This window comes from Contarinia nasturtii, unplaced genomic scaffold, assembly GCF_009176525.2.
Source record: "Contarinia nasturtii isolate CC-2019 unplaced genomic scaffold, AAFC_CNas_1.1 Cnas_scaffold_1240, whole genome shotgun sequence".
NCBI classification, from domain to species: Eukaryota; Metazoa; Arthropoda; class Insecta; order Diptera; family Cecidomyiidae; genus Contarinia; species Contarinia nasturtii.
Genome location: NW_022198581.1, coordinates 3496724 through 3524698, shown reverse-complemented (window position 1 = coordinate 3524698; position 27975 = coordinate 3496724). Strand labels below are relative to the sequence as shown.

General features: G+C 31.3%; 2 protein-coding genes across 4 annotated transcripts; one reads left to right on the top strand and one right to left on the bottom strand.

Moving 5' to 3' along the window:
• The first annotated feature begins 252 nt into the window (after positions 1-252).
• LOC116344993 (putative polypeptide N-acetylgalactosaminyltransferase 9) lies at positions 253-27975 on the top strand. 2 transcript variants are annotated; one of them, XM_031773941.1, is made up of 12 exons: positions 253-350; positions 18602-19769; positions 21020-21218; positions 21369-21538; positions 22241-22405; positions 23158-23351; positions 23960-24178; positions 24249-24391; positions 24475-24565; positions 25109-25213; positions 26167-26274; positions 26348-27975. In XM_031773941.1, the coding sequence occupies exons 2-12, from the start codon at positions 19334-19336 to the stop codon at positions 26507-26509; spliced, it is 1992 nt and encodes a 663-aa protein (XP_031629801.1). In that variant the 5' UTR covers positions 253-350; positions 18602-19333; the 3' UTR covers positions 26510-27975. The 2 variants fall into 2 exon arrangements, with proteins under 2 accessions (XP_031629801.1, XP_031629800.1); XM_031773940.1 differs by lacking the exon at positions 25109-25213 and adding an exon at positions 24712-24822.
• LOC116344994 lies at positions 19972-20817 on the bottom strand. 2 transcript variants are annotated; one of them, XR_004201475.1, is made up of 2 exons: positions 20367-20817; positions 19972-20302 (listed from the first exon to the last, which is right to left on the bottom strand). XR_004201475.1 is itself a non-coding variant. In XM_031773942.1 (2 exons), exons 1-2 carry the CDS (start codon positions 20764-20766, stop codon positions 20253-20255), a joined length of 393 nt encoding a protein of 130 aa, XP_031629802.1. In that variant the 5' UTR covers positions 20767-20817; the 3' UTR covers positions 19972-20252. The 2 variants fall into 2 exon arrangements, 1 of the variants encoding a protein (XP_031629802.1); XM_031773942.1 differs by having other exon boundaries at positions 20424-20817.

Here is a 27975-nt window from a genome sequence, read left to right as displayed (position 1 = left end):
AAACGATAGCAGCATTGATTATTTGCAAACACATACTGAACGTGTTGTGTAGACGAATTGAAAAGAGATGGCATTATTGCAGGAGAGGATTCACCGAGAGAGCGCAGTTCCTGCTCTCCGTCTCTCTCATTCTCTCTTTCACTCTGTCGGTGTTGTGGATGTGCCATTGTGTGTGTGTATGTGTAAATGCCTTCAAAACCAATTCACCGTATATTTACTCTCTTCAACGTATCAACCGAAAATCCATAACAAGAAGAAGAACATGAAACAACATCATCGTGTATGCGTTGAATCGAAAATCGTCGAACGGTCAGTCGCTTATGTGATTTGATTTACGCTGGATGAGTGAGGTATTCACATATTTTATTTAAGCGCGATATCAATAGATATTCTTTGCGATTTCAATGAAATTACATGTTAAACATTTTCAATTTTGTGAGTTAAATTTCGTTCCTGGTGCTTAAATTTAATCGATTCACACCGAATACTGATTTGATGTTCTAAAACTTGTGATTTTTTTATACATAAAATTCCGTTGCTTTTCTTTCACATTTGTCACTCTGTGCAAGACTTATCGCTATGAAGAAGAAGCATTTTATATGTGAAATAAATATTGAGTACAAATCTGTGCTTTGAAAATAAATGTGATTGTTGTGATGTTTCTCTTGCGTAGAATAAGATATCGTTCTTGTTCAGTTGGAAGAATATAAAAAATTCTAGTCGTTCAACGACGAATTCCGCATATCAGAACAGCTCACACGCTATCATACACTGAATTGCAAACTGGACATTCCGTTCAGTTATAGTTTTACGAATGAGAAAATAAAACAATTCGGATTCAGTTGACAATGATTTTATAATCAAATTAAAATCACTAGAACCGTTTTTTCACACATTTTTACACATGGTAGAAGTGTCAATAATATAAAACATTCTTTTTTGCGGCTTTATTGCAATATTTTATGTACATATCGTTTCCTTGGCCACTTCTTGAATTTGTCGATTTTTCGTGTAATACTCTACGCAGTATTGAGATTTGTTAGATCTTTATGTTATCTACATTTGATTAAGAATTTATAATATTTTCCATGTTCGTCTCATTCTATTTCACATTTAATTCCACTCTTAAGTTAGAAGCAAGTTCCTCTTATCTCAAAATACAAAGTTGCTGATAAAAAAAGTTTTTGAGCTCTTGGATAAAAGTAATGCTTACCCAGTCTTATCTGCAAGTCCGATGGGGTTCATGTTACACTACTTCCTGATACACATGATAAACAATAGCAAAATGGTCAGCTGATAAGTTTTTCGTTCAGCCAAATTTTCATTCACACATATTAACACACAAAACAATCGACATTTGTTTTTCAAGTGTCCATTTTATATGAGAATTCATTCAATTCTATCGAAATTAAATGACGTCAAAAAAAAATATTATTCGAGTTTATTACAGTTAGTCATTAAATAAACAAATGGTTAGAAAGTAGATAAGCGAAACGATAAAAACCTGAAGCAAATTGCGAGAAAAAAAACGCCAAAATTCAATATAACGTACGAACGAGAAAAAAAAAACACAACAAACAATGAAAATCTAGTGCATTCAGATTTACAGAAAAAAAAGGAACTAAAACATTGTGTTAGTGTTTGGCATTCATTTTTACATTGTTCATGAATTTGATAGAAAATGTTTATTTAAAAAAAAAAAATAATGTGTTTCCAAGTTAAATGCGCGACACGACCCTTTCTATTTTTTGAAAATTATCGGAAGTTTTTTTTCGCCGGAAAATATAATTTAATTTGGTGACGTGTGATTTAAATTGGATCACAGGATAACATCGCCAAATATGGTATATTCATGTTTATCAGTCTACAGACTACTAAGATGTTGTAAGGCAAAAAAATGGTTTAATTTGAACAGCGATTCAAATTCAACACACGAAAAAAAAACTTAGAACAAAAATATGACATGCCGTGCCAATATTCTGCTTGCATCATATGCAAAAACGTATATATGTACATCGCCGAACCGAACGATTCTTAAATAAATAGACGAAGAGAAGCAAACAAACGAAAAAAACAAGAACACACTGGAACATTGAGTGCAATGTGATGAACGGCAGTCTAAACAACCGTTCGATGACATTAACGGTGAGTACAACTTTTTTTATTCATTCTTTCTCTTTCTCTCGTTTTCGTGCATATGTGCATCGATAATAAACCATTGACAGTCCTTTTTGTTGATTTCGGTCATTGGTTTGCTATCACTCAAAAGCAAATAAACCAACAGTCTACCGATATAAATTTTAAATTGCTTCGAATTGTTACGATACAAGAGCTACCATATCAAAGTCGTACCATTTGCATTTCATACAATCTGAACAAAAAAATGCAAACAAGAATATTCAATAAATTCCAAAGTTCAGTTAATCCATTCTAATTCAATTCTTTTTTCGTACCAACGGAAATAAAATTGAAAAAAATAATAATCAGATATTCGGATTTTTTTTATACCCTGAATTGAGTTTTGCAGTCATTGGCATGGTTCATTATTTGTGAACAAACATCCATAATTACGCAGTGTGTGGTAAAAATAAAATAAATACGCCCGAATTACAGTTCGATTGACTGCAACTGGCATGCAATATTATATGACAATTTGGATATTACTCATGATATTTGATAACGACAAATTTTATTGAGCAGAAATATTTAGCACAAATTGAAAGATAACATTTTGCATGAAATTGACAACATTGAGCTATCGAATTGATAATATTGTGATTTCTCAATTGCGACACACTCACACATTCCACAACACACAAAAACAATCCACAAATCTTCGGTCAACCAATCTCGGTTACAATGCTCATTTGAAATTGTTGTTGAATACTTTATCGTAGAGGTGGTTATTAAACTGCAAATAATGAATAAAAATAAACACATAAATTTTATTGCATAAAAATCTAGAATGTAATAATGATGCGGTAGCAGCAACAAAAATGCGACAATAACATGACGAAAAAGTAAATAAAGAGAGAAAAAAAAACAATTTAAACAAAGAATGGCGCAGTGCAAAGAAAGTACTTTTAACACACGCACACGAGCACACAGCAATTAAATGGATGAATTTCCCATAACCATAATTCTGATTATACGTGTGAAAACTGTGTACAACAATCGAAAATATGAACTAATCAAATTAGAACACTGTTGATCAATTATCGCGGTTAATTATCGAAATTGGGAACAAACTCCAGGTGTGTGACGTAATTTCAATGATTCGGTTTTTCGTCGAAACATTCATTTTTCACATAACATTTTTTTCAAAAAATTTAATCGGTTAATATTGATAACAATTCAATTTACGAAATCATTCCATTGTATTCTGATTTCCGGCGACAAACGAATAAGGTGGAAAAAGCGTACAAACGACGACGACGGAACATAGCATTATGACAAGCAAATGCAAAAAGCTATGATTTATTTACCATTTGCAGTTTGAACAAAGACTGATGGCACTTCACTGGAAAAATTGTCAATTTGATGAAAAAAAAGCTATTGAATTCGTTCAAATAACATAATGACATCCATTTTACATTGCAGCACCAGATGCATTCTGAAAGGAATGCAACACATGAATCTGAAGACATGTGCAAATTTTATAAACAACTCTGACATGATTACGTCAAGATACATACTACAAACATACCGAGAGTAGTAAACACGAGTTTGTTTGCATGTTGAATGGTCAACATAAATGAAGACCAAGTAGTTCTTTGTGTATGAGTTATTAAATAAATATTGAATCCGAAGTTATTTTGTATTTTTTAACACTGCACCACATATTATTCACGACATAGTCATCATCTATAGGCAGAAGGCAGAATATTCAAATTTCGATTTATGTGTTAATCAAATATTGATTTGACCTAAAGAAGATTCGTTTTTTTTTTTCTCTCGATTTCATCAATTGAGTTGAGTGAATGGAGTTCGCAAAATAAATAATAAATTTATAAATAAAGACACATTTTTCTAAATATTGCTCTTTTTTATATATAAAGAACAAGTTATTCAATACTGAAAGCATGTCGTGCAATAACATTGTTCTTAATATCACGTATTTATGTTTATAATGGCAAGCACAATTTCTTTGTGTGTGTTTTTTTTAATTGAAATTCATTATGAATGCATTTCGCCATATAAAAAACAAGCGCAAATACATGTTATGCTTGAGAAAAAGGTGAAGAGACAGTGGAAAGATGAGAGTTGTTTATTTATGCACATGACATGCGACATAAATCATAGATTCAATGCCAACTGGATGCAAAAAACTTTCATCTATCGATCATGCATTATGTGCATGCTAGCATTTAATATTTTAGTCATTTTCGTTGAATTTGCGGCGTTCACTAATAAAACAATACGTGATTACATTAAGAGAAAAAGATAGAATGCAGTTTCATTAATTTAGCAACAAAAAAAGAGTCATTGAATGAAAGTCAAAACTTGCTTTTCAACCCACTTTAAACCAAAATATTTTCTCGAATTCCGGAACAAGTATGTGGCATGAGTACGAGAACATCGTAATCAATTTCATTGTACGAGAATTTGGAGGTAAAAAATGTTGCTTGAAATTCATCAATTATCTTATTACGTGATATTTTTTTACAAACTTAAAGGCCGTTTGACTGATGCAAGGCTTTCGAATAAATTGAAAATATTTTATGCATCATCTGTTAAAGTAAAGAAACCAAAGACGAAAATCATCCAAGCAAAATTTCGAATTTCTTTTTGTAAAAAAAAAAAAAAAACAAATGACGAACAACATTGCAAACAATTTCAAAAAACAAAGTTGAATTAAAGAAAAAAAAAACAAAGTTGAATTACCTGATCTCCATTCAATTTCAAGTGAGCACACACAAGAACATTTTCTTACGAACGTAGTATACATTCATGATTTATTTACTCTCCATTCCTCAATACACAAAACGAAGTTGTTGTTGCTGTTGTTGTTAATAATTAACTATCAATAGATGACATGCAAATTTCGTCATGCTATGGCTCACATATTCTTTAGCAATAACAAAAATGCTGCGTGTATTCGCATGTTTAGAATATACCGTAGTAAAATGTTCGTTTTGATTAAAACCAAATCTTTCGAAATGGCTGATCGCGGAGTTCATCGATCGCGGTGAAATGTTGTTGTCTCGACCTTATACAAAAACACGAGTACACGTTTTCTCCGTATGTAAGAAAATAAAGAGAAGATTAAAATTGTTTTACAGATTAAATATGCAAGACGATCATTGATTATATGTACGCACATGTTGTAAGAATCAGAAATTAATCAATATTGCAATAATTATAGTGTTCATTCGTCTGGCATGGAGTACGGTTTTGGGTGCGTTACAATCGTTGTGAGGAAATGAGGAACTGGAAAACGCTTGAAAACACCTCCTTCATAGTCGAACGAAATGCATCTGCTTTAGAAATGTACGAACACTAGCGCATTTCATTTAATTTATTCGAATGACTGAAGGGGCCGGAGGAAGAGCATTGACTGACTAACGTGTCGTTTATTTTACATGGATTTATTTATAGGTTTCGATCAATTTCCTTGCTTTAGTTTCAAAAGAGAAAAAAACACTTTTTCCCCCTCTCTCTTTTTGTCACCAATCTATAAATCTCTCACACCTTTCGAGCGAAAAGTTCCGAGAACTCGACCGCCATAATATACATAGATAAAAATAATACATAAATAAAAATCGCTGCCCATAATAATCAATTTTATTAATTTTATCGATTCGAAGAAAATATATCTCGAATTTAAGTATTTATTTAACTTTCTTCAATTTTGTGGTCTTTTCAAGCTCACGCAAAATAATCAACACGCAAGAAAATTGTTACTTGAAACTCGAAATGCACATCAACTAGCTAAAACTGGAGAAATCTGTCTCTTGTGAATCATAGCTGGTTGACTACTTTCTCCCTGTGCATCAAACTAGCACAAGACAGAGATATTCTATACAGACCAACTTTATAAATTAATACTTTTACAATTCATGCTTGTTCAATAAAAGAATCGCTTTGTTTCGCGCATTCGTAATGAGCATTTTTGTTGGATATTTGTACAATTATAATCGTATTATGTATATCGGATACAAATCATAGACGATTCTTATAGTGCTTTTCCAGTTGCTACAATTTTAATTTTCGTAGCAGCCACATCAAGCCCATTAGTAAATGAAGAAACACAAATAAAACGTTATATTATTGTAATTCAAAAATAAAAACGTCAAAATGATTGATTTGAAAAAAAAAAACACACACACACACATTTTTACGAGTTTGTTCCATTTGCTGTGTTCGTTTTTAAAAAAACCAAACAACTTAAGTCATGAGAATCGTGTGACAATAAAGAAAATTTAATCAAAATATATGCAAATAATTTGAACAATGTTTCAATAGAAGTACATTGGCGAAAGCTTGAAGTGCGTCTAAATATTTCAATTCAAAAATGGTATCGATAAGTTCGAAATGGAATTAGGATCGTAATGCATATAACAGGTAATTGATCGTACTGACCTATATAAATGCACATTTAATATTTATTTTACCCGTTTCGATTTATAATGCGTTGAGTTATTGATAAAAGCGTTTGTCAGCACTTATTATTTTGTGCCATTGGCTATTGTTCCGTTTGTGAAGAGTAAAAACTCGTCTGAAAAATTAAAATCTGCACATACAAAAAAAAGTCGTGAATAAACAAATAAAACAGCGGAAATAATAAAGAAGAGAAAAAAAACTAAATCAATAGATGAACGAATTAAATCGAAAGCGATTCCAAAGGAAGTATTTTTCGTTCTTTAATTTGTGCAAGCAATTTTCGTAACGTTAAAATACGTGAAAAGTACGCCAGACAATTGGGTTAGGAATCGATGATCAAATTTCGAATTCGATGAGAAAACACAATCATAATTGACAATAAGTTTGCAATGCAAGACAGTAAAATGCAAGGTTTGTGTGTGTTTTTTTGTTTTTGGTTTTTCGGTTACTTCGCTGGGAAATTATTACCGGAACGCAGCATGATCATTTGTATCGTCGCATTGTTAGTTTGTTTTCATTCGTATTAAAGGTAGTGAAATTCGTTGAAAAATGCACTTTACAGAGGTGCATAGCCATGTCTTCTTCTTACGGATCAAACGTACAGAAATTTCTCCAATGCTTTGATATATTAAGAGAAACGTACAATCATTTAAGCGGTATAAAAGTAGCGATGAGACAATCGCCAATCTTTACCATCTCGAGCAAAAAAAAGAAGCACAGAAAAAATCTGTCGCTAGCAGTTTTTCATGCAAGGGGCAATTCAATTGCAATGTAAAATATATACTTTAAATGATGGCATATTAATTGATCGGAAGAATGGTTGGATATTGACAACTTGCAATGCACGCAAGTGTTCATGCAGAATATGAGTAAATACTTAAAGCCTCAAGACGTAATTTATTAGCGTGTATTACATTCGGAGTAGTGTTCCCCTTGGTGGGTTTTTTCTTGTGTTGTCGTTTTTTTGTTTTTTTTTCAGTTTGATTAGCCTTTCACATTTCACGCAGCGACTCTCATCTGCGGATGCTCGAACGAAACATTCAAATGATGATCATGCAGCACATTGAAGATTCACAATCAATAGGTGTTTCAATGCTAAATGAACCATATATGTATAAAAGCAATATGTGTTTCCTTCTATATGAGTCGTTTTGATTGTGCATCGTTCTAAATTAATAACGGTACTATGACCTCTTGCTTATTTCTCCTCTTCTTCAATGTGAGCCATCTGATTTGCAGTATATAATGCCAAAGAGCTTACCATCATCAAATGCTTGACTTACTTATGCGATATATGCGACGGAATTTCATTGCACTTAAAATGAGTCTACTGTATGTGTGTGTGTCGGTGTGTGCAACAGACTATTGGCAAAAAAGGCATTGAAAACCAGCATACAGCAATCAACTTAAAGTTGATTTTCAACTAAATATACACTTACTTACTTATAGCAAATATAATACAGAAAATCATATTTCTACAAAAGAATTGACAAAACCAAAGCTGGTTTACCATTATAAATTAATAAAGCCATTTTATTCAATTAATTTCTTTATTCAGAACTTGCATTTATTATCTAATGTATTTCAAAAATGGGTACAAAGTTGTCAAGCGTTTGGAGAAGCACTTTGCTAGTAATTTACCGAAATGTTTCACGTTTGAGGTGAAAAAGATACATAGAAAATGTCTTGCGTCAATTCAATCATAGGAAATGGATAAATATATAGTTTAATAGAATCGTTGTTTTCTCTCATTTCGTACATATATGCTATTTGCTTCATTTATCCATTTTATGTATATAAAATCAATCAAAATGTCATTGATAACGCTCAGTCAGCTCCCAAAAACGTTTCCACACACACACAAACACATGAATATTGGTTAAAATGTAAACGTCGGTCAAATTGTACGCACGAGATAGAAATTTTAGCTTTGATTCTCTTTTGTGATTTCGAATTATTTAGAGCACAAACTGGTCGACAACCACATTTAATAACCATCGTCATTCCAATTGTTGTTGTTATCATAGAAAATATTTTGTCATTTCGTTGTCCAAGCACAAAAAAAAAAAGAATTACAGGAAAAAATGGCTCATCATTGGGATCAGAGAAAAAATATTACATATGTATGTATAAATGCGTGTATGCGCGGTCATTTAAATGCGTTTAGCTAACCAAATTGCATGACATACAAATTCAGATATGACATAGTTTCTCTCTTGCTCTTTTTCTTCTCTCATTTTATCTCTTTTACAATAATCATTCACTACCCCATTATTACCAATTGCAAATTGTTGTTTTGTTTTCGCCGTCATTTTTCGGTTCAATAAATCCTAAAATATAACAATTTAGCGAAATCCAATGCGAAAGAGATCCAAAGAACAGTCGGATTGTTGTGTTTTCGCTTTTTCATTAATTTCATTGCCGTGTAAAATCACGGTAGTCGATGGATGTATTTCAATTGATATGTGTTAATTAAATTAAATAGACAAAATGTGAGCACGAAAGTTTTAATTTCGTTTGAAAGAAAATAATTGAAAGAGAAAAAAAAAACAGAAGATTAATCGAAACTAAACCATTGATGCTGATCAAATCCAAATAGCTGCATTCGTTTTCTTCGCTTTTTGTTTCCAATCATAGCTGACTATAATATGCGCGCGAATCTAGATCAATGGATAAGAAAGTGTAAATGCGAAAATAAAAGCGCAATATTAAGCTTACAGCGGCATATAAAAAGCAGCCAATTGTTTCTTTTTCTTTCTTTCATTCATAAAAAATGAATTTTTGTTGTTAACATGGCTCACTCTTGATAGTTAAGCACAAATTACTGTGTATATTTTTTTATAGATTTACATTGAACATACCGAATTGCTTGAACACAATAGTTTTTAACAAATAGGGCCAATCAAATAAACTTGCACAATTTCGGAAATTAATTGATCGACACTGTCTGATAACTTCTTTCGGTACAAATTCAATAATAAAACCATCGTCATGCAAATGAATTTTTTCCGCGGAGAAAATTTCGATTTGGCAAAAACGACTTGAAATCACTCTCTTTTGTGTTAAATCACTATATTAGAGTGTCTAATTTAGAGATGTGTAAAATGAAGCTGAAAGGTCAGACATTTTTTTATGATCTATCTAATGGTAAGATGAATTGTTTTTTAATCATTCACACGAAATGCGTCATTGCGCCTTTGGAATTTTATCTATTGACAGTTAGGTCGTATATTGTGTGCGGTCATAAAAGGTTAAAATTTACCGTAATTTCATTTTTCTCCAAATTCTTTTATTTGAATTTTCCAAATGTTTTCAATAATTAAGAAAACGATATCAAACGTAGTTGTAAATCGGTCGATTAGTTTTTTTTTTGTAAAGAAAATACTCAATTTTTATGGATTAACCAGAAAATTTGTGTCTGGAAACCACAAATGTGAAAATCTAAAGCATTGCGTCTTCACTACCGTAGACTCACAACAGAGCTAGGTAGGCAATAACGTTTTTGCATCACAGAATATTGCTCAAAACAATGATTCGATGTTTTACATTACTTTTTTATATGAAATAATGATGAGCGGCTGAATTTTGTGGAAAAAAAGAACCGACTGAAGCGTTTCCATTATCGAAAAGGTGAATCGGGACAGCTGTATTTTTATCGTTTTCGATTTCGTTGCGTCGTTCGCTTCCGGTTTTAAGCCATTTCATTCCGTTTCATTTTATTTTGAAACCAAAAAAAAAAACTTGAAATGTTGTAAACCACAACCAAGTGCAATACCGTTATGCCATTGAGCATCGATATACACAACGTTTTGTACTGCATTTCAATTTATATTATGTTGACGACGTTTGTATCGTTGTGTTTTTGTTTGGCTCGACTCAACGGTACTCTTCTTTATGATAATGATGATAACGATATTCAAATGATCAATTTTTTTATACTTAATGTGGCTTTTTTTGACACACTTAATGCAATAAATTCCATACGTCTATAATTTCTACATTTATCGATATTATAAATGGCATTTTACTTTCCTCTCGAATATTTAATTTTAATCTTTTCGTGTTAAAAAAAAACTAATTATAAATCTGTGCAAATCTCCAAACGATCACGGAACATACAATTCAATATAAATATTTTATGAAAAAAAGAAGAAACATATATGTATATAGGTTCGACAAGGAAATAAAAGAAAACAAATGAGTGGAAACATCTCGTGTTTTAGCGGAAAAATATGTCAAACAGCATGTATATTCATTTCAAAGCGAAAATCGAAAGTCGAAACATTATTCATTTGTACAATTTCAGCGTCGTTTTTCTCGATATTTTACCTATGTAGTTGCATCATATGTTGAGAGATCACTCCGATGTTTATATCTATAATATAAAACAAAAGTATACACATCGTTTTTTTATCTTATGGATTTGGTCTTAGTATTATTTCGTTGTCGTCATCGTTTACCATCCATTTCAAATTCATTCCGTTTCACAATTATCTTGGTTGTAATCAATGAGATCAAAACTTAAAATTTAAAAAAAAATGTTCGCTCGTTGGTATTTGCATAAATGTATGTGTTATCGACTATAACAATGTGGCCAACAACCAGCGCACAAGCATACTTTGCAATAGTCTGCTAGTCGATAAAAGAAGATTTATAATGGTAGCCAATGCCCGAAACGACCGATTTCAATGGGTTTCGATTTGATGATGAAGAAGAAAATGAAGAAGAAGAAGAAAAACAACAACAACGACAAATGTAACATCGCCCAGTACATTGTGTTTGTATTGAATAGTCTTCGATGCTCTCTTTCAAGTTTCTTTTGTTAACTACTTAGATTTGTAATTTTAATGGCATGTACGAGTATCGCATACGCTAATGCATAAGTTAATTGAGCTCCAGAAATAGCGCTATGTATACGTGTTTGGCTCTATTTGAATCTGATTCAACATTGTCTACCTTAACTAGTTGGTTAAATCTATTCTTTGGATCTTGTTGTGCCTTTTTTTCTTCTTGTTCGTCTATTTATATGTTTGTGGCCAACACAAAATGTTGTGATTCTTTTTTTCTTTTACTACGGTCATTGACATCGGCTCTTGATCTTCGAAGACAGTTGATGAATTTTCCATACAAATCAAGCGACCATTTGTAAGCGGTTTATGCTTTATTTCATCAGAATTTTAATTCTATTGGACAACATCAAATGAGTTAAAATTGTTTCGAACCGTTTTGCTAACACAACTTGAGCTTATGATGTAAGATCTAGTGAGAGTGTATGCTATAGGTGCAAGTGTAAGTAAATAATGAAGAAGAAAAAAACGCACATTATGTGAAATCAGTTGAATTGCATTGTATTATTATCAAAGGCAAGCTTCTGAATGGGAAACATACAATATATATATTGTATATAAAAAAAAGAAACAAGAAAAGAGAACTGATTATCATTTTCTGATATCATTATTTCATTGGAATAAACCATGAGAGATGTCATAATAAGCCAATTATCGTTGTGCACATGTAGAATATCTGAGCGTGGTGACAAAACGCTTATTTCATCAATCACCTGTATATTACATAGAATTAAATTAACATCTAATGAGTTTAATTCATTGAAGTGAAATCAGTTTATTACCACCTCATTTCACTCTTAATGGTAGCAAGCAAACAACAAAAACGATTCTCCTGCATTTAATTTGGATTTTTTTTATTATGCTCATTGTGTTGAATGGTTACAAAAACTCAATTCTGGCTGGAAAAATCTTTCGGTAAGCGCACACGAAATAAACACACAACAAAACAGTGTTTTATACCATATTGAGACTATTAGTAAATTTGAAATACCGTGTGATTCTGTCACATAACAAGCACAAAAATGGCAATATTTCAAAGAATAACAGCACTAGTTTTTGTGCGCATTACTGATAAAAGATGCGTACAAATATGTATCGTCACAGTTACAGTATTGGTCCAGTAAATTAACTGAAACCACTCGGTTATTTAAGAGCCCAAAGAAAGTGTGAAACGTAAAACCCATCCGAATCCATTAGAAAACCACCAAATGAGCCAAATTAATTGAATCACAATTTGTTTGTCTTTTAAATAGATAAATCATGTTAATTTGTTCATTTGGTATGGTATATTATTATACAGTTTGTGCTCTCATTTCAGCATAAATCAAGAAAAATAATTGCTGAATTACCCTGGATGAAAGCATGCATTCAATTATTGTTACATAGACGATTAATCTCTCTCGACTATACATCATGTGGCTCATTTATCGAATTTTCATACCTTTCCAAACACAACAAATTCTGTTGATCATAGATAGATCAATGTTGGACACATTTTTGTTTCTAATATATGTTGATGTAAGTGAACAACTGTGTGTTAAAGTATATTAACATTGAACAGCATTTGCCGCGTCAAAATTGGCCACACTTTCAACTTTTCGAGCATTTGTTAATTTTTTCAAGAAAAAAAAAACGCATGCACACACACCGTGTACCTTTCTTCCGGAGCATTCATTAGGTTTCTCCGGAATGGTATATATGACATAAGACAAAGGCGTATACGAAACAATCACTTCGAACATGATGAGATGAGTGATGCTTAAATGTGTTATGACAGCCAAGATTGAAATTGATATAATGCTTTGCAGCTGTGTGTATCGTGTATGCTGTTGTTGTTTGTTTTTTTTTTTCTTCATCGTCTTGCACTTTCTTATCATATTGTAAAATGTGCAATGAGTACACAATGAACACACAATGCATAAACATCATCCATCATAATAGTAACACCGTGTGCACAAAAAAATATAAATATCGTTACGAAATGTGAGCAATGAACACGCACAGTAGGTGGAAAACTGTGAAGAAGAAGAAGAAAACACATTTTTGAGAGAAAACTTACACAAATATGCATATTATAGTTGTGCCGCTGTTTCAATCCGAAAATTTTGTTTTCAGCATCAATAAAGCGTGAGAGTCTTCAATTTCATAAGCATAACCAAATGATGTGTATGAACACGGCGGGTGGCTTGCACAATTTTTTTTCCTCACATTTGCCTTCATCATAATCATCATCAACGTACTTGTGGTTGTGAAATGTAGATTCATCTAGTACAAATCGTTTTTTTTTTTTATTCGATGGAAAAAATCGTGTCTCAAATGCATTGCGCTTATATCTAAAAACGTTTACGTATTGCAAAACTTAAATAAAAAATTAAATCGAAAAAAAGGTGAAGTAAAATCAAATTAAAATCAATTCTTTTGGATTTAACCACACATTAAAACCAACGAAGTTGAACGATTAAAACACATTTGGAACTAATACAAGTTCAATTCATCGAAAAATAATGATTGATTCAGTGGTGTTCTTTCAAGGGCACAGCGGTTCGACACTCTATTTTGTGTGAGAAACTATTCACAGCTAAGAGACAAAGAGAGATACATAAAAGCGTCACTTATTTGTTTATAAACTAACCGGCCTTAATATGAAATTGGCTTCTTGTTCACATTGTAGATGTTTTATCATGTGTTACACATGTTTAAGCGTTTTCTTCAAAGTTTATTCTCCTTCATTTATTTTAAAATGACCTTGACTTTAAATTGATCGTATTATTGCTTTTTGTCTTCTTGCTTATGTGCAGAAAGAGAAAAATAATCTTCTCGTAAACGATTGTAATTTGTGAAAGAGTATTTTGAAATTATATGAAAACAAACATAAACATCCACCATACAATGTCAGATAATGTATTTAATTGAAATAAAACATCATTCGTTTCATTTTTTTCTTCTCGTAATACACAGGAAAATCAATCTTTTTATGTTTTTCTTTATAAAAAAAATTGTACTTTTTTCACGCGTCAGTAATCTATTAGTGAGAGGAGGAAGAGAGTTGGTTGATTTTAAATAAAAAAAAAATAAATGAAGAAAAAAGAGTATATTCGGCTTAAATTTTCTTATTTCCAATAAAAATTAAAATGTAGTCAGCAATGTTATGTAGCTCGCAAAATTTTAATAACTTCTCTGAAAACATTTATGTGATGTATTTCGCAACTGTAATGCACCGAATGATCTTACTATTTTTTTTGTTCATTTCATACTTCGCTTCCATATTCATCATAGAATTGGTCAACGGGATATTTTGTTCAATGAAATATGTATGATTTGCGTGTTCAATGACCTTACGCAATTTCCGATAAAAATTGCATATTATAAAATACTTTTTGTGTCCAAGTACAAATTTGCATCCGTTCGCTTGAGATGGTGTCAATGTTGTTGTTTTGCTTTGTATCGTTTTGAATTGCGTCGAAAGCAATTTTCGAGAAAACTTTTATGATGGCGATTTCGATTTTAAACCAATAATAATATTCAAATTGAAAAATCATTGCGTTGCGACTTCATCTATCATAATATCCATATTTTTCATGTTATTTTGAATAATTACAAACAAAATAAAACCGGAAATGTTCGGCGTACACTTTGAATTCGATATAAATGTGTGGATGCATATTTTTTTTCTGCATCGCTAACTTAATCATATATTCTTCACTTTAAACAATACAAACAAATTCGTTCTTTGTTGTATAAGTTTCCGCATCTATTCTATCATGACATTAAATAGTAGATCTTCTCGACAATCCATTTGCTCGTTATGCTTGTGAAATTAAACCGATTTTATTCATAATGAAATATTATAATCTTTAGTTGAACATCCGTCAAGGTTTGGATTCATATGTCATCCACTGGAAAATATAATATAATATTAATAAAAAGAACCATTTTTGCATTTGCTCAAGTTGTAAATTAATTAAAATCTCTTCGATGTGAATAAAAAAAAATCAATGTTTTTTTTGTCCCGCAAAACTTTCTTTCTTTTTTTTGGGGCGAAAATGATTTGATATTCCATTAATTTGATTTTGTGTCCACACGATTCTACGATTTGAAAGAGCAAAAAACCAAGCGCTGCCGTTGGATTTGTGTAAATATGAATCATTGATCATTCATTCACTTTTATTTTAACGGTTCTTAATGATTTCGTTGGTGAAAGCATTGGCAAGCTCAAAGAGTCGGACACAAAACCAAATACAATTTATTATTTGGCATAAATGATAGAAAGTAATGTAAATGGAAATGTCAATGTTGACTCAACACAGCGATAAAATTTTCAGATTTATTTTTAAACGTTTTGATATTGAACAACTATATGAGACGATTACAAATGATGTGGAAATAAGTAAAACTGATTACGCTTTAATGTTATGCATACATTTTTGCGCAACCGTATGGTTATCTTCAGGCGAAAAACTGCAAAAATCAAAGATATGTCCAAATAATATTGAAGAATTTCAGCCGATGTCATGATGGGCTGTGCGTCATAATGTCATATCGAAAATATCAACTGTTTTTTTTTTTAATCCGATGGAAATTCACGCAAAGTTGATTGAACTTGTTTTATATGTTCGTTTAAATTGTTGAACATTTCGAAAACAAAAAATTGAGACGCTTACTTCAAAACATATGCCCACGACTTGCTGAAATGCTTCAACAATATTTTTCTTTTTGATCAGAGAAATTCAGTTTCATTGGAAGCCTGGAGATGAGCGTACGATTGCTCGAATGTTAAACAAATAATAAAGTATAATTGTTTTCACAACAGAATAAGAAGTGTCACTCGATGCATATCATTTGGTTTTGTGTTTTTCTTGCAATTCAATGTAATTAGTTGTTGAAAAAATTGTTTTCACAGCGTCGTGTTTCTTTAATTTGAGAGCAAGAGAGACACAACAGAGATGTGAAGTAAAATTTAATGAATACGTAAATGTGATGAATTCATGTTCAGAATAAAACGCAGCCAATAGTAAACCATTAAATATAATCATCACAGCTAACAACTAAATGTAAGCAGTGATTAAACATCAATTACGTTCTGTTTGGTGATTATATGCATTCAGATGACTTGATACGGTGGCTGCGTACATACTTTCGCCTCAATTTACCATCATGTAATCATTTCTATAGACTCTGTAACATTCTATTCTGACAACTACTTTGGAAAAAAAATATGAATGTTGATTTCGCATCATTTTTAATCAAATTCGTACTTGAACGAAATGTTAAAAATATTATATGACAAAAATATGATATTTGAATAATGTATATTTTGTTACACAAGGTCAGTCTTGATTTTACCGGTTTAATGACGGTTTGACATTTCAAATATAATAGTCGAGCATTGTGCCGCCAGACCGCATAGCTAATGTACCCATCATTTTCGTCTTATATTCCTTTGCATTGTGGCCAAAAATCAAAAGCTCAGATTTAAGCCAAATTGAATTCAATAGATTCAATTTATTGATGTAGAGATTTCTTTTTTATCTTTATTACGAGTGAAATGATAATGAACTTAAGTTCCTCGAAAAATGCAAAAAAAAGAACTTGGTTCTGCGCATATTTAGACATAAATGCATCAATCTTGTTTTTGCATTAAATTTAGTGTTTAGTGCTATAGTATTTGGTAAGACCTGTTCACCGTGTATGCTTCGTCATTCTAAGCAAATATGAGCTGGTTGAAACAGGTTTCGCTCATCCACTATATTCTTTGCCACATCAAATGTATTCAATAAAAAAATATTAAATTCCTCTAGCATTCGTTGCATTTCAATACATTCAAAAGCGATTTGAAGCGTCGTCTAATTAATTTTTTGAAGAAGATGTAAGTTTCGCATCAAAAAATGTCTTTTCAAGGAATAGAATATGTGAAATTAAGTTGAGTGTATTATCATGTTTTTGAGGTATAAAAGCAATGCAATCAAATAAAAAAAGACATGACGAAATCACAGTTTAAGTGTTCATGGTATATGGAATGCAAAGATTCAATGAAAAACTTATAATTGGCATGTTGGAGTTGTGTTCATTGAAATGCATGTTATTTGGTTCTTGAGAAAGATTACTTTGATTCCACCTTCACGCATCACTTTTATCTGTTATGCACTTTTCCACACATCGCCAATTTGAAGAAAAAAATCAATAGAATAGCATACGTAAGTGCCGAAGCGAACATGCAACGGTGAAGGTGTGGCTTTTAAATCTAGTAATTCAATCAACTGATGCTATTTAATAATATTGAATCGAAATGTTGTACGAGGCTCGTGACTAATGTCTGATATATTACACATTCTTCAAAATTATGAATAATTTATGAAGCATTTCGGATTCATGTTGTTGTTTACTTTGCAATGGTGGGCTTAATTAGGCGATAATCATTGAGTTTTCTGCTCATAGCTTAAATGTTGATGCCTTTTCATCACACAAGAACGTTTCATTGCGAGCAACAATCGCGTTTCGAAGCATGAAACTGAATGGAATGCAATTTTGCTGGTTTGACGCCAGAGATAAAAAAAAATCAATCAAATGAACTTTACGGGAAACTTGAACAAACAACAACTAAGCGATATAGTGATTTCAATTTGGTAAAGAGACAGTCAATTTTATTTGGAGAAAATATTCATCGGCTTTGAATAGAGCGATCCGTATATGGGTATCTATATTTTCGATGTTTAATTGGCAAAAAAAAATTGTTGCTACATTTTATGTCTCTTGCTTTTGATTGAAAGCCTACTGAATGACTGGGTTGATTATTTATGCACAATATTCATTATTTTTGTTTTATACCAGAAAATGGTGGAATCAAATATTAACAATTTCAATTAATTTTTTTACTTATTTGTTTATTTTCAGACTATTTGTTGTATATTGTTCGGGATATTACACCCACGCTGAATTCTAGAAATAGAATTGAATTCTGCTTGCACTAAGATTACATTGTTTTGTGAATTTAAAAAAAAAGTTACTTCAAAAGTGTGAGAAAAGTCTTCGTCGATCGATTAAATGTGACGGCAAAATTGAAAATGTTTGACAAACTGTAGTCAGAAAAATCAAGCTTTTGGTGTGATCACTTTAAATTCATATGTGAAATAGTTTTATTTTTTCAATTTCAGGAAAGAGATCGACATATCAAAAGAATAATTGGCACATACACACTCGGCACATACAAAACTGTGTTATCAGAGTAAAAAAATCACAATAGTAGGCCAAAGGAGCAATATCAATTTGATAGGAAAATGCTGTTTGAAAAGAATCTATTAAAATTTTGAAACAATTTTTTTTTTCTGCAACTACCATATCACATGACACGATCACAAGATTTGGGTGAATCAACAAAAATTTCATTATTCATAGCGGCATTCATTGCTTGTTCCATAAAGTAACTCGCGAATTCCGAATGTGGTCGATGAAACACTGTTTCGTGTTTATAGCTTTCAACATGCACATTATTCCATAGATTTGACAAACCAAATTTGTGTCCAAGATGCAACATGAAGAGATAAAACAGCATAAATTAAAATCATAAATTCAAATAAACATACATAAATTGTACAAAACATAGAACAACTTTGGATAATAAGCTGGGATAACAAAAAAAAAAACATCATCACACAGAATCGAAGCATCGAATGGATAATTTCTTGAACATATCTTCGTTTAAAACGAAAAATTGGATTCATTCAAACAGGGAAAATAATTCAAACATTCAATTTAGTTTAAAGTTCCGAACACACTGCAATTGCATACACAAATAAAACCGAGCACCATACAATCAAAAAATCAGAATTTAAACAAAAAAAAACACAACTACAAACTAATAGGAAATAAAAGAGGCACTGACAAAGATGGGTTTCTTATGGCGACGCCGATCATCATTGGTCAAAATCGTAATTTTGCTCTCGGCTGTATGGTTTACTATTGCATTTTTAATTTATTCGGAGGATCGAAGAACGTCAACAATGGTCGCATCGGGGCCACAAAGTTTGGAACTGAAATACAACAATGAGTTTGACGATGTTGAAGATAACGAAAATAGCATAGACAATATCAATGAAAATGTCGATACATTTTTTAACAATGAACTGAATTTTAACAAAATTTCGATGCATAACGAACATTCGAAAAATAATTCAGCAAATAATGTGATTTTAAGCAATTTAAATAATAATGACAATGTAAATAGTAATAATGATAACGACGACAGCAATATTTTTGGCAAACCTAAAAGACTTAATGCACGTCAAAGAATAGACATCAAGAAATCGGCTTCGGATGATAATGGTGAGTATGAATCATTGATTGATTTTTTTTTCTTCAAAGTGTCTCGTTCCAAATTGTTGACATCACTCAACAATTCAGTACGCTATAGCGAATGGTTTATTTAGAAATAAAAAATGTACGTTATTGTACATAATTTATAACGATTGGAATTGACAACAATGATAAATCAATTTCTGTAATAGGTTTTATTGTATTGATGTTATGCGGTGATTATCACCCAATTATACAATAGATACATATTTTATTGGCTCACGTTAAAGATTATCACGATATTTGTTATGAGTGAATTTTTTTGGTGAGTTAAAAATCGATGAGAAGTATTTTCAAGTGATGAAAGAACATCAATTATTAGTATTAAATATAAAAGTTGGGCAGTAAAGTTGTTTTAAATGTCATTGCGCTGAATATTTCAATTTCTAAGTACAGCTCATTTTCCGATGGCACCTTCCAATGTTTAGAATTTTGGAATATCTGCATCTAGATTTATAGGAATTCTACTTCAACGCCAACCTTAAAGCCGCTTGGCTTACCACCTGAAATCAATGTAATATTTTTGAAATTGGCATTGAAAATGTGTTGTATTTCATAGAATCCGACCTATTTTTTGCTACTAATTTTTAATAAAATGCAGCGAACCGCCGATTTTTGTTTTACCATTGGCACCATAGTCACTGAAATGTTTTGAATAGCGTGCAGACACATCCAAACGGGTGTTTTCAGTTTTGATTATATTGAAATTTAAAGTGGCGGCCAAATCTGTACCCATGCCTTCTTCATGATCTGCGTCAAGATTAAATTCGACTTCTCGCTTCACGCGTTCTTTCCCAGAAACACTTTTCTCAAACACTTTTGGTATGAGATCATTTGTAAAGTCATTCTTGTTATTCACAACTAAATGATTTGATTTTGAGCGAATATAATTTGTATGGTCAATTGACGTCTTTGTTTCGCATATACACAACAAAAATAAAATCAATGATATCAATTTGTAATGCATATTTAACAATTTGTTTTTAAAGAAAATTTTTGCGCTTAAGATGAAATCGAATCAAACTTTGAATAATTAAATGTCAAATAAGAAATTTTCTTATCAAACAATGCTGTAAACATTAGCATGTATACAATTTCGTCTATCAAGGCAATGACAAGTAATTCCCAATGAACACTTTTTACTTACAATCAAGTCTACATTGATAAGAAGATGTACATGGTGCCGGAAAATTTATGCGTATCTTTTTCTTAAAATTTAGATAAAGGTGTTTTAATACCACCTGCAATGAGTTCACCCGATGCTCCCGGCGAAATGGGTCGGCCCGTAATATTGCCAACCAATATGTCAGCTGAAATGAAAAAGTCCGTTGACGATGGCTGGACTAAAAACGCATTCAATCAATATGCGTCAGACTTAATTTCAATTCATCGAAGTCTTCCCGACCCAAGAGATCCATGGTAAATATCAACTTTAATTCAATTAAATCGTTTGAATTGAACAAAGTGCACAATTAAAAGTAATGAATTTTGGAAATGGGCTTTGAATTTGGATGTCGTTGAGTTTTTGTTGATTCATTTTGGAAATTGATGTAATTTCATGTGTTACAGGTGCAAAGAGAAAGGCCGTTACCTAGACGATCTTCCACCGACTGATATTATAATTTGTTTCCATAATGAGGCGTGGTCGGTACTGTTGCGAACAGTTCATTCAGTACTTGATCGATCACCAGCCCCCTTGATCGGTCACGTTATACTAGTTGATGATTACTCCGATATGCGTAAGTAGCATTGCTAATTCGACACAAGGCCAAAAAGTGTATTAAGATATTTTCAGCCACATGAGATCATCTAGCTTAGATCAACTACTATTGGAGTGAGAGTGAAAGATAGGATTATGATTCATATTTAGAAGGTGAATCAAAGTCATCTTTTTCACTCTTGTACAAATAGCAGCCAACCTCAGCTACATGAGTCAAGTATTTAAGTTAGGCTGAAAATGTTGAAAATTGTCGGCAATTATTTGCCGTTAATAATCAAAAGTCCAATAATAAAATTTCGCGCAAATACAACAAGATTATAATTTCGATAATTTCTTATTTGCGATACCGTCTTGAACGATGGTTATAATAATTATATCATCGTAAATAATTATTGGTTGAAACAATAAAGATTAAAAACAAAACTAGTTGTGTGGTAATTTCAAAACATAAATGTTCCCGATATAATTAAAAGTGATAACGTTTCTTTAAAAAAAACAGTTTTTATTTGAAAATCATAAAATGGTCATCAACTTTCGGAATTGGATTTCTTCAATAAAAAATATCAACAAACCGTAAAAAAAGAAATCTGTTCAAAAGTTTGCGTTGGATGATGAATCATGTCCATAAATAACTGTAGAAATGTCAATTATAAAACCGAAAATCAATTCAAATATTTTGCCTGTGTTGTTTTCTTTTTCTTCTTTTTTTTTGTCTCAATAGCACATACCAAAAAACAATTAGATGACTATTTTGCATCGAACCCAAAGGTTAAGATTATTCGTGCCAAGAAACGCGAAGGTTTAATAAGAGCACGTTTGCTTGGTGCTAAATATGCCACAGCACCTGTGCTAACTTATCTTGATTCGCATTGTGAATGTACTGTGGGTATGTATAATGTCAAATGTTTCTATTTAGAATGGTATTCTTTTATTTTTATTTTTTTTTACCTCGTCGCATTTAAATTTTTATTCGAAATGTCTGCGAAAGATGACTTTTGACGTTTTCCTTTAATAAATATTCGTACAAACAAAAGAATGCTTATGATCTAGGGTTTCTTTTTTTTTGCTTCATTCACGATTATATCTACAAAATTATGATTAACTATGAAGATTTAGGATTTCCGTTTTTAAATGTGAAAAATAATATAGAAATTTGATAATACGATTGTTTTTTTTAAATGGACATTTTCATTTGAATAAAACATTAATATCCTCTAGATAAATTGTTAGCATATTTGCTTCAGAAAAAGTATTTGTATTATTTTATAACTCTCTAATTTGAAAAAAAAAATCATCGACCGAATTTATTTGCGAAAAATGTCAAATGAGTAAAGACGTGTTTAAATTAATTTGTTTTTTTCTTTTTTTTTACCCAAGATATAAAGACAAAAAGTCGTATGCTTTTGAGGTGGCTTTTAATCTTAATCAGATATTTATACATCTATCCAGCATACTTTTTATATGCAAACATTCTTCTCTTTTTTTCTGTTCATTTGGTTGAGTTCAATACAGCTTGAATGCTTTAAATGACAATAAACATCTTCGCCGAGATATATTACATTGTGTTGAACAGCGTTCTTCGTGTGTTTTTGTTTTATTCAACAAATTTTCTGTGCTGTTGCTTTTGTTGGTGTATAGGTTGGCTTGAACCGTTGTTGGATCGTATAGCTAGGAACTCAACAACAGTTGTGTGCCCGGTCATTGATGTTATTGATGATACAACAATGGAATATCACTGGCGTGATTCAGGCGGTGTGAATGTTGGTGGTTTCGATTGGAATTTACAATTTAACTGGCATGCTGTACCTGAACGTGAACGTAAACGGCATAAGGTAACATTTTATTTCATTTCAAACGCGCTCATTTTGCCTCGTAATTGCTTTCGCTTGATGTGATCGGTTTCGTTAAAAAAAAAATTCATTGTTCACATAGCTCGAAGACAACAGCGACCATAGAAAATTAGATTGTGAAAGAAGGTTTTTTTTAAATACTAAATCATTGGAAGTGTTGTTGACGACAGCCATACTATATTTTAATTCGCGTAACCACTTCATCACATTTTGAACGATTTTCAATTCGTTTCCACTGACGGGTCAATAATTTTTTTCGCAAAAAACTGCTTTTTGGAATCGATGACAATACACTTTCTCTCACATGTTCTGAACAATGGAGTTATTTATGTAGATAATTTAGAACTTCGGTCATTGTTTGTTCAGATAATTTAGCGCTTAACCAATCAATTTTATGATACAAGTGCCGTTTTAAGATGCTTCAATAATTTTCCAACTGTCAGTTGGACGTTTTCTTTTTTAAGTTATTTGTATTTTCTCGTTGATTGAGAGTCTCATTTTCATCAGTCATGCACAATGTGCAAAATTACAAAAAAAAAATCCCAAAAAACTGTTCAATTAATACTTTCTTGACAATCAAATTTTTTTAGAGCTCAGCTGAACCTGTTTATTCGCCCACCATGGCCGGGGGACTATTTGCCATTGATCGCAAATTCTTCGAACGTTTGGGATATTATGATCCACATTTTGACATCTGGGGAGGAGAAAATCTTGAGCTTTCATTTAAAAGTTGGATGTGCGGTGGAACGCTGGAGATTGTGCCATGCAGTCATGTTGGTCATATTTTTCGTAAAAGATCCCCATATAAGGTAATAATAAAATAACCAATCAACAACTGAACAGTCTCTGCTAATATTTGATCAAATTAATGTTATTTAGTGGCGTTCTGGCGTTAATGTTTTAAAACGAAACTCGGTTCGATTGGCCGAAGTTTGGTTGGACGATTATGCACAGTATTATTATCAAAGAATTGGCAACGAAAAAGGCGACTTTGGTGACGTATCCGATCGAAGAGAATTACGGTTCGTAAATACTAATAAATTTCCAATTTTATGACAAATTTCAAAAATGTGGCGCATTTGGTTTGGATTTAAAAAATTTACAGAAGCAAATTGGGATGTAAGAGTTTCAAATGGTATTTGGATAATATATATCCGGAATTGTTTATTCCCGGCGAAGCTGTTGCATCAGGAGAGGTAATTTACATATTCAATCAATTTACTCTTTCTATTATTTATTACAGATGACACAAATATACACGAAATAATTTGAATTATGTTTGCAAAAGTGTGGAAAAATGCAAAAAAAAAATTGTTCTTAATAAATCGAAAATCTTTTATAGATAAGAAATTTAGGATTTGGTGGTCGGACATGTTTGGATTCGCCGGCAAGAAAAAAGGATTTGAAAAAAGCGGTTGGATTATATCCTTGTCACAATCAAGGGGGAAATCAGGTTAAAAAAAATGCATTTGGCATTTCTACATACGGCACATTTATGTGTTTGCAACGTGATCTTACCGAAAAATTCAGAAATCAATCCAACATTGGACGACCGACCACACACATACAGATTTTATTTTTATTTTATACATTGTTTTTTTTTTCTTTTGGTTTTGTTTTAAATGAACTTAATTTTCCGAAAGCAAGTCGAAGCAAATATCGACAAATTTAGTAGAAACGGTTCATTTTGCACCTGCATTCATGAAATACATACATTAAGCTCTTCGAATGTTTTATAGATAGGAAATATTTGGTCAGAAATGTGCATTGACAGTGCTGCGAAACCCGAGGACATGCATTTAGAAATCGGTTTGTGGCCGTGTCACAACCAAGGTGGCAATCAGGTAGACAAATTCGTTTTTGGTCACATTAACAAATAACCTTCGTATTTATATAACTCTTTCGCTTACTTGCTTTAACTTATCAAGCTTTTTACAAAATACAACAACAAACAACTATTTTATTACTTTTTCTGGAGTTTAACTATATATATTTTTTCTTAGTTCTGTTCATAAATCTCACGATTTTGCTTAATAAATTTTGCGGTAAAGGGTCTATAAAAAAAATATCAGATCTACGAATTTTCCATGTCTACTACAGTTTAATGCTTATACGTATCTCTTCCTCATATTTCCACCCAAAATCAGGCAACTTTATTTCCAATGGATCCATCGGACATATCTTACGATATATATTTCATTTGCTTTTCTAATCTCGTAATTTGGTTTATCTCGTAATTATTATTACAATTATTAAAATCATTCATTTGTTTATTCATTACTTCCAATTGATCTCCCTCATTTCCCAATATGTTTCAATAAAACAATTGTAATAAAACAAAAACTCATACCTTAAGTGCATGTCCTGCGATTTTGCAATGCGGTTGAAGGATGAAACTATATACTTATAAATAATTTCTAACGATAACAATAACACAATTGATTGATTTCTGGATTCGGCGGTTAAGTACATCATTTTTCATACAGAGTCTAAAATTATAATGATCAACACGATTATGCGATCGTAAAATTCAATATTTAAAAGCTACTAAACTGAGCATTTCTTTTGATAAATTATTTCATTTTTAAACGTTTTTTAAGAGGCGCGTCTTAATTATTTCAAAACCGAACTAACTAGCTGATCATTATAACTTTAAACTTTATGTATTTCTTCTTTATAATTCAAAATGAATGAAAAAAATTGAAGGCAGTTTTCGATTTATATCAAAAATTGCGTCAATAACCATATGAGGAATATAAAAAAATACTAACAAATCGTTCGATTTAATGTTCCATAGTACTGGATGTTGAGCAAATCTGGGGAAATTCGACGAGACGAAGCCTGCCTCGACTACTCTGGAAACGATGTCGTTCTATATCCTTGCCATGGATCAAAGGGCAATCAGGTAATCAAAATAAGTGCCATCATTACTATAAACATGTTCATAATCATTGGGATATATTATTTATATTTTAAAGCTATGGTCATACGATCCACACACCAAACAAATTCGGCACGGTTCATCTGAAAAATGTTTGGCAATAAATGAATCAAAAGACAAAGTCGTTATGGAAGAATGCAGCATTTTAAAAGAGTCACAAAAATGGCGTCTGGAAAACTACGATCCAAGTAAACTGTAAACGATTGCAAGTAAAATTACAGTACAGAATGTGACACAATAATCAATGAAACAACAACAAAAAAAAAGTTATAGAATTTTCGTCAAACCACCTCACACCACATAACATTTCAATTTTAAATTCGTAGATTGAAATGATAAACGTCATGCGAAACAAAACAACCGCGACGAAAATTTATAATAATAAAAAGAGCCAACAAGAATCAATACGAACCTCAATAAGCTCTGACTTTGAACTTAAACGGAAATGTTGAAATAAATCTTTTCTTGAGATATAATTCTATTGTGATATTTCAACATCTCATGGAGATTAATGAGATTCAATGTAAAGGGAGACGTTTTTATCGTGTATTATATTATAAATGCAATAAACAATTAAAAAAAAATCAATTTTCGAATGGTAACTGTACGTTGAAAATTGACTAAATATAACTATCTATTCCTGTTTCCATTGTTTCAACATATTTTTTTTAAATAAATGTAAATAAAAGTCGAATACATTAGGAACGAGGTTTTTAGGTGATTTTCTTTTCAAATGTATTTTTTTTTTCGAATCGATTCATATAAACGTATCGAATAAAAATGTTCTTTTTTCTTCAATAATTAGTATCTTAATTTAAAATGCTTAAAACTAGGGAAAAAAACTCATCTATTAAAAATATTCGCATTGATCAATAGAAAGTTAAGAAAAATGTATGTCATATCAATTGATCCAATTTACATATAATGTTCAACGTAAAAATGGAATTACTCTTTTGAGCTGAATTCAGTTTATATCAATAAAGAAAAAAAAGACAATGTTCATTCTCCATTGATAGAAACTATTATAGGGTCTGTCACTCAGCGTTGTTCGGAAGAAATGTGATTTTCATTGATAAAATACATCATACGTTTGGATTAAGTTTTTCAATCAAATTTTTGAGATAATTTGAACAAAAAGCCCCATAGTTTTCATCGTGTCTAAGTGCACAAGAAAGTCTATACATTCAATACATTGCACTGCATAAAGTCATGAAAAAATAAAAGAAAAAAAAAATAGAAAAAATTCTGAATGGGTCAAATGTGAGAACATAAACCGGTTGGAAATTACAAATGTTTGTAGTACATACATCATTTCAATAATATTATTAATTTGTGCTAGCCATTCCATAAAATGATATAGATAAATGTTTTCCTATACAATATTTTGAATTATTTATGTTAGACGTTCGAACTTAGAACAATCATACAATCACATATATGAAGAATTTTACATACGTTTTCTTTCTTTTTAAATCTAATATTTATAAATGTGTACTTATTCAAACTGCATTCCAAAACAGTGATTATTAAATATGATGGAATAGACAATTCAATGAAATAATTTAGCTCCTACATTTGGATGACGATTATATTATCAAAATGCTGACAAGAACTGATAAGTTTAATTGAATAAAAATGATTAATTTATTTTTTTTGTTCGTTTTA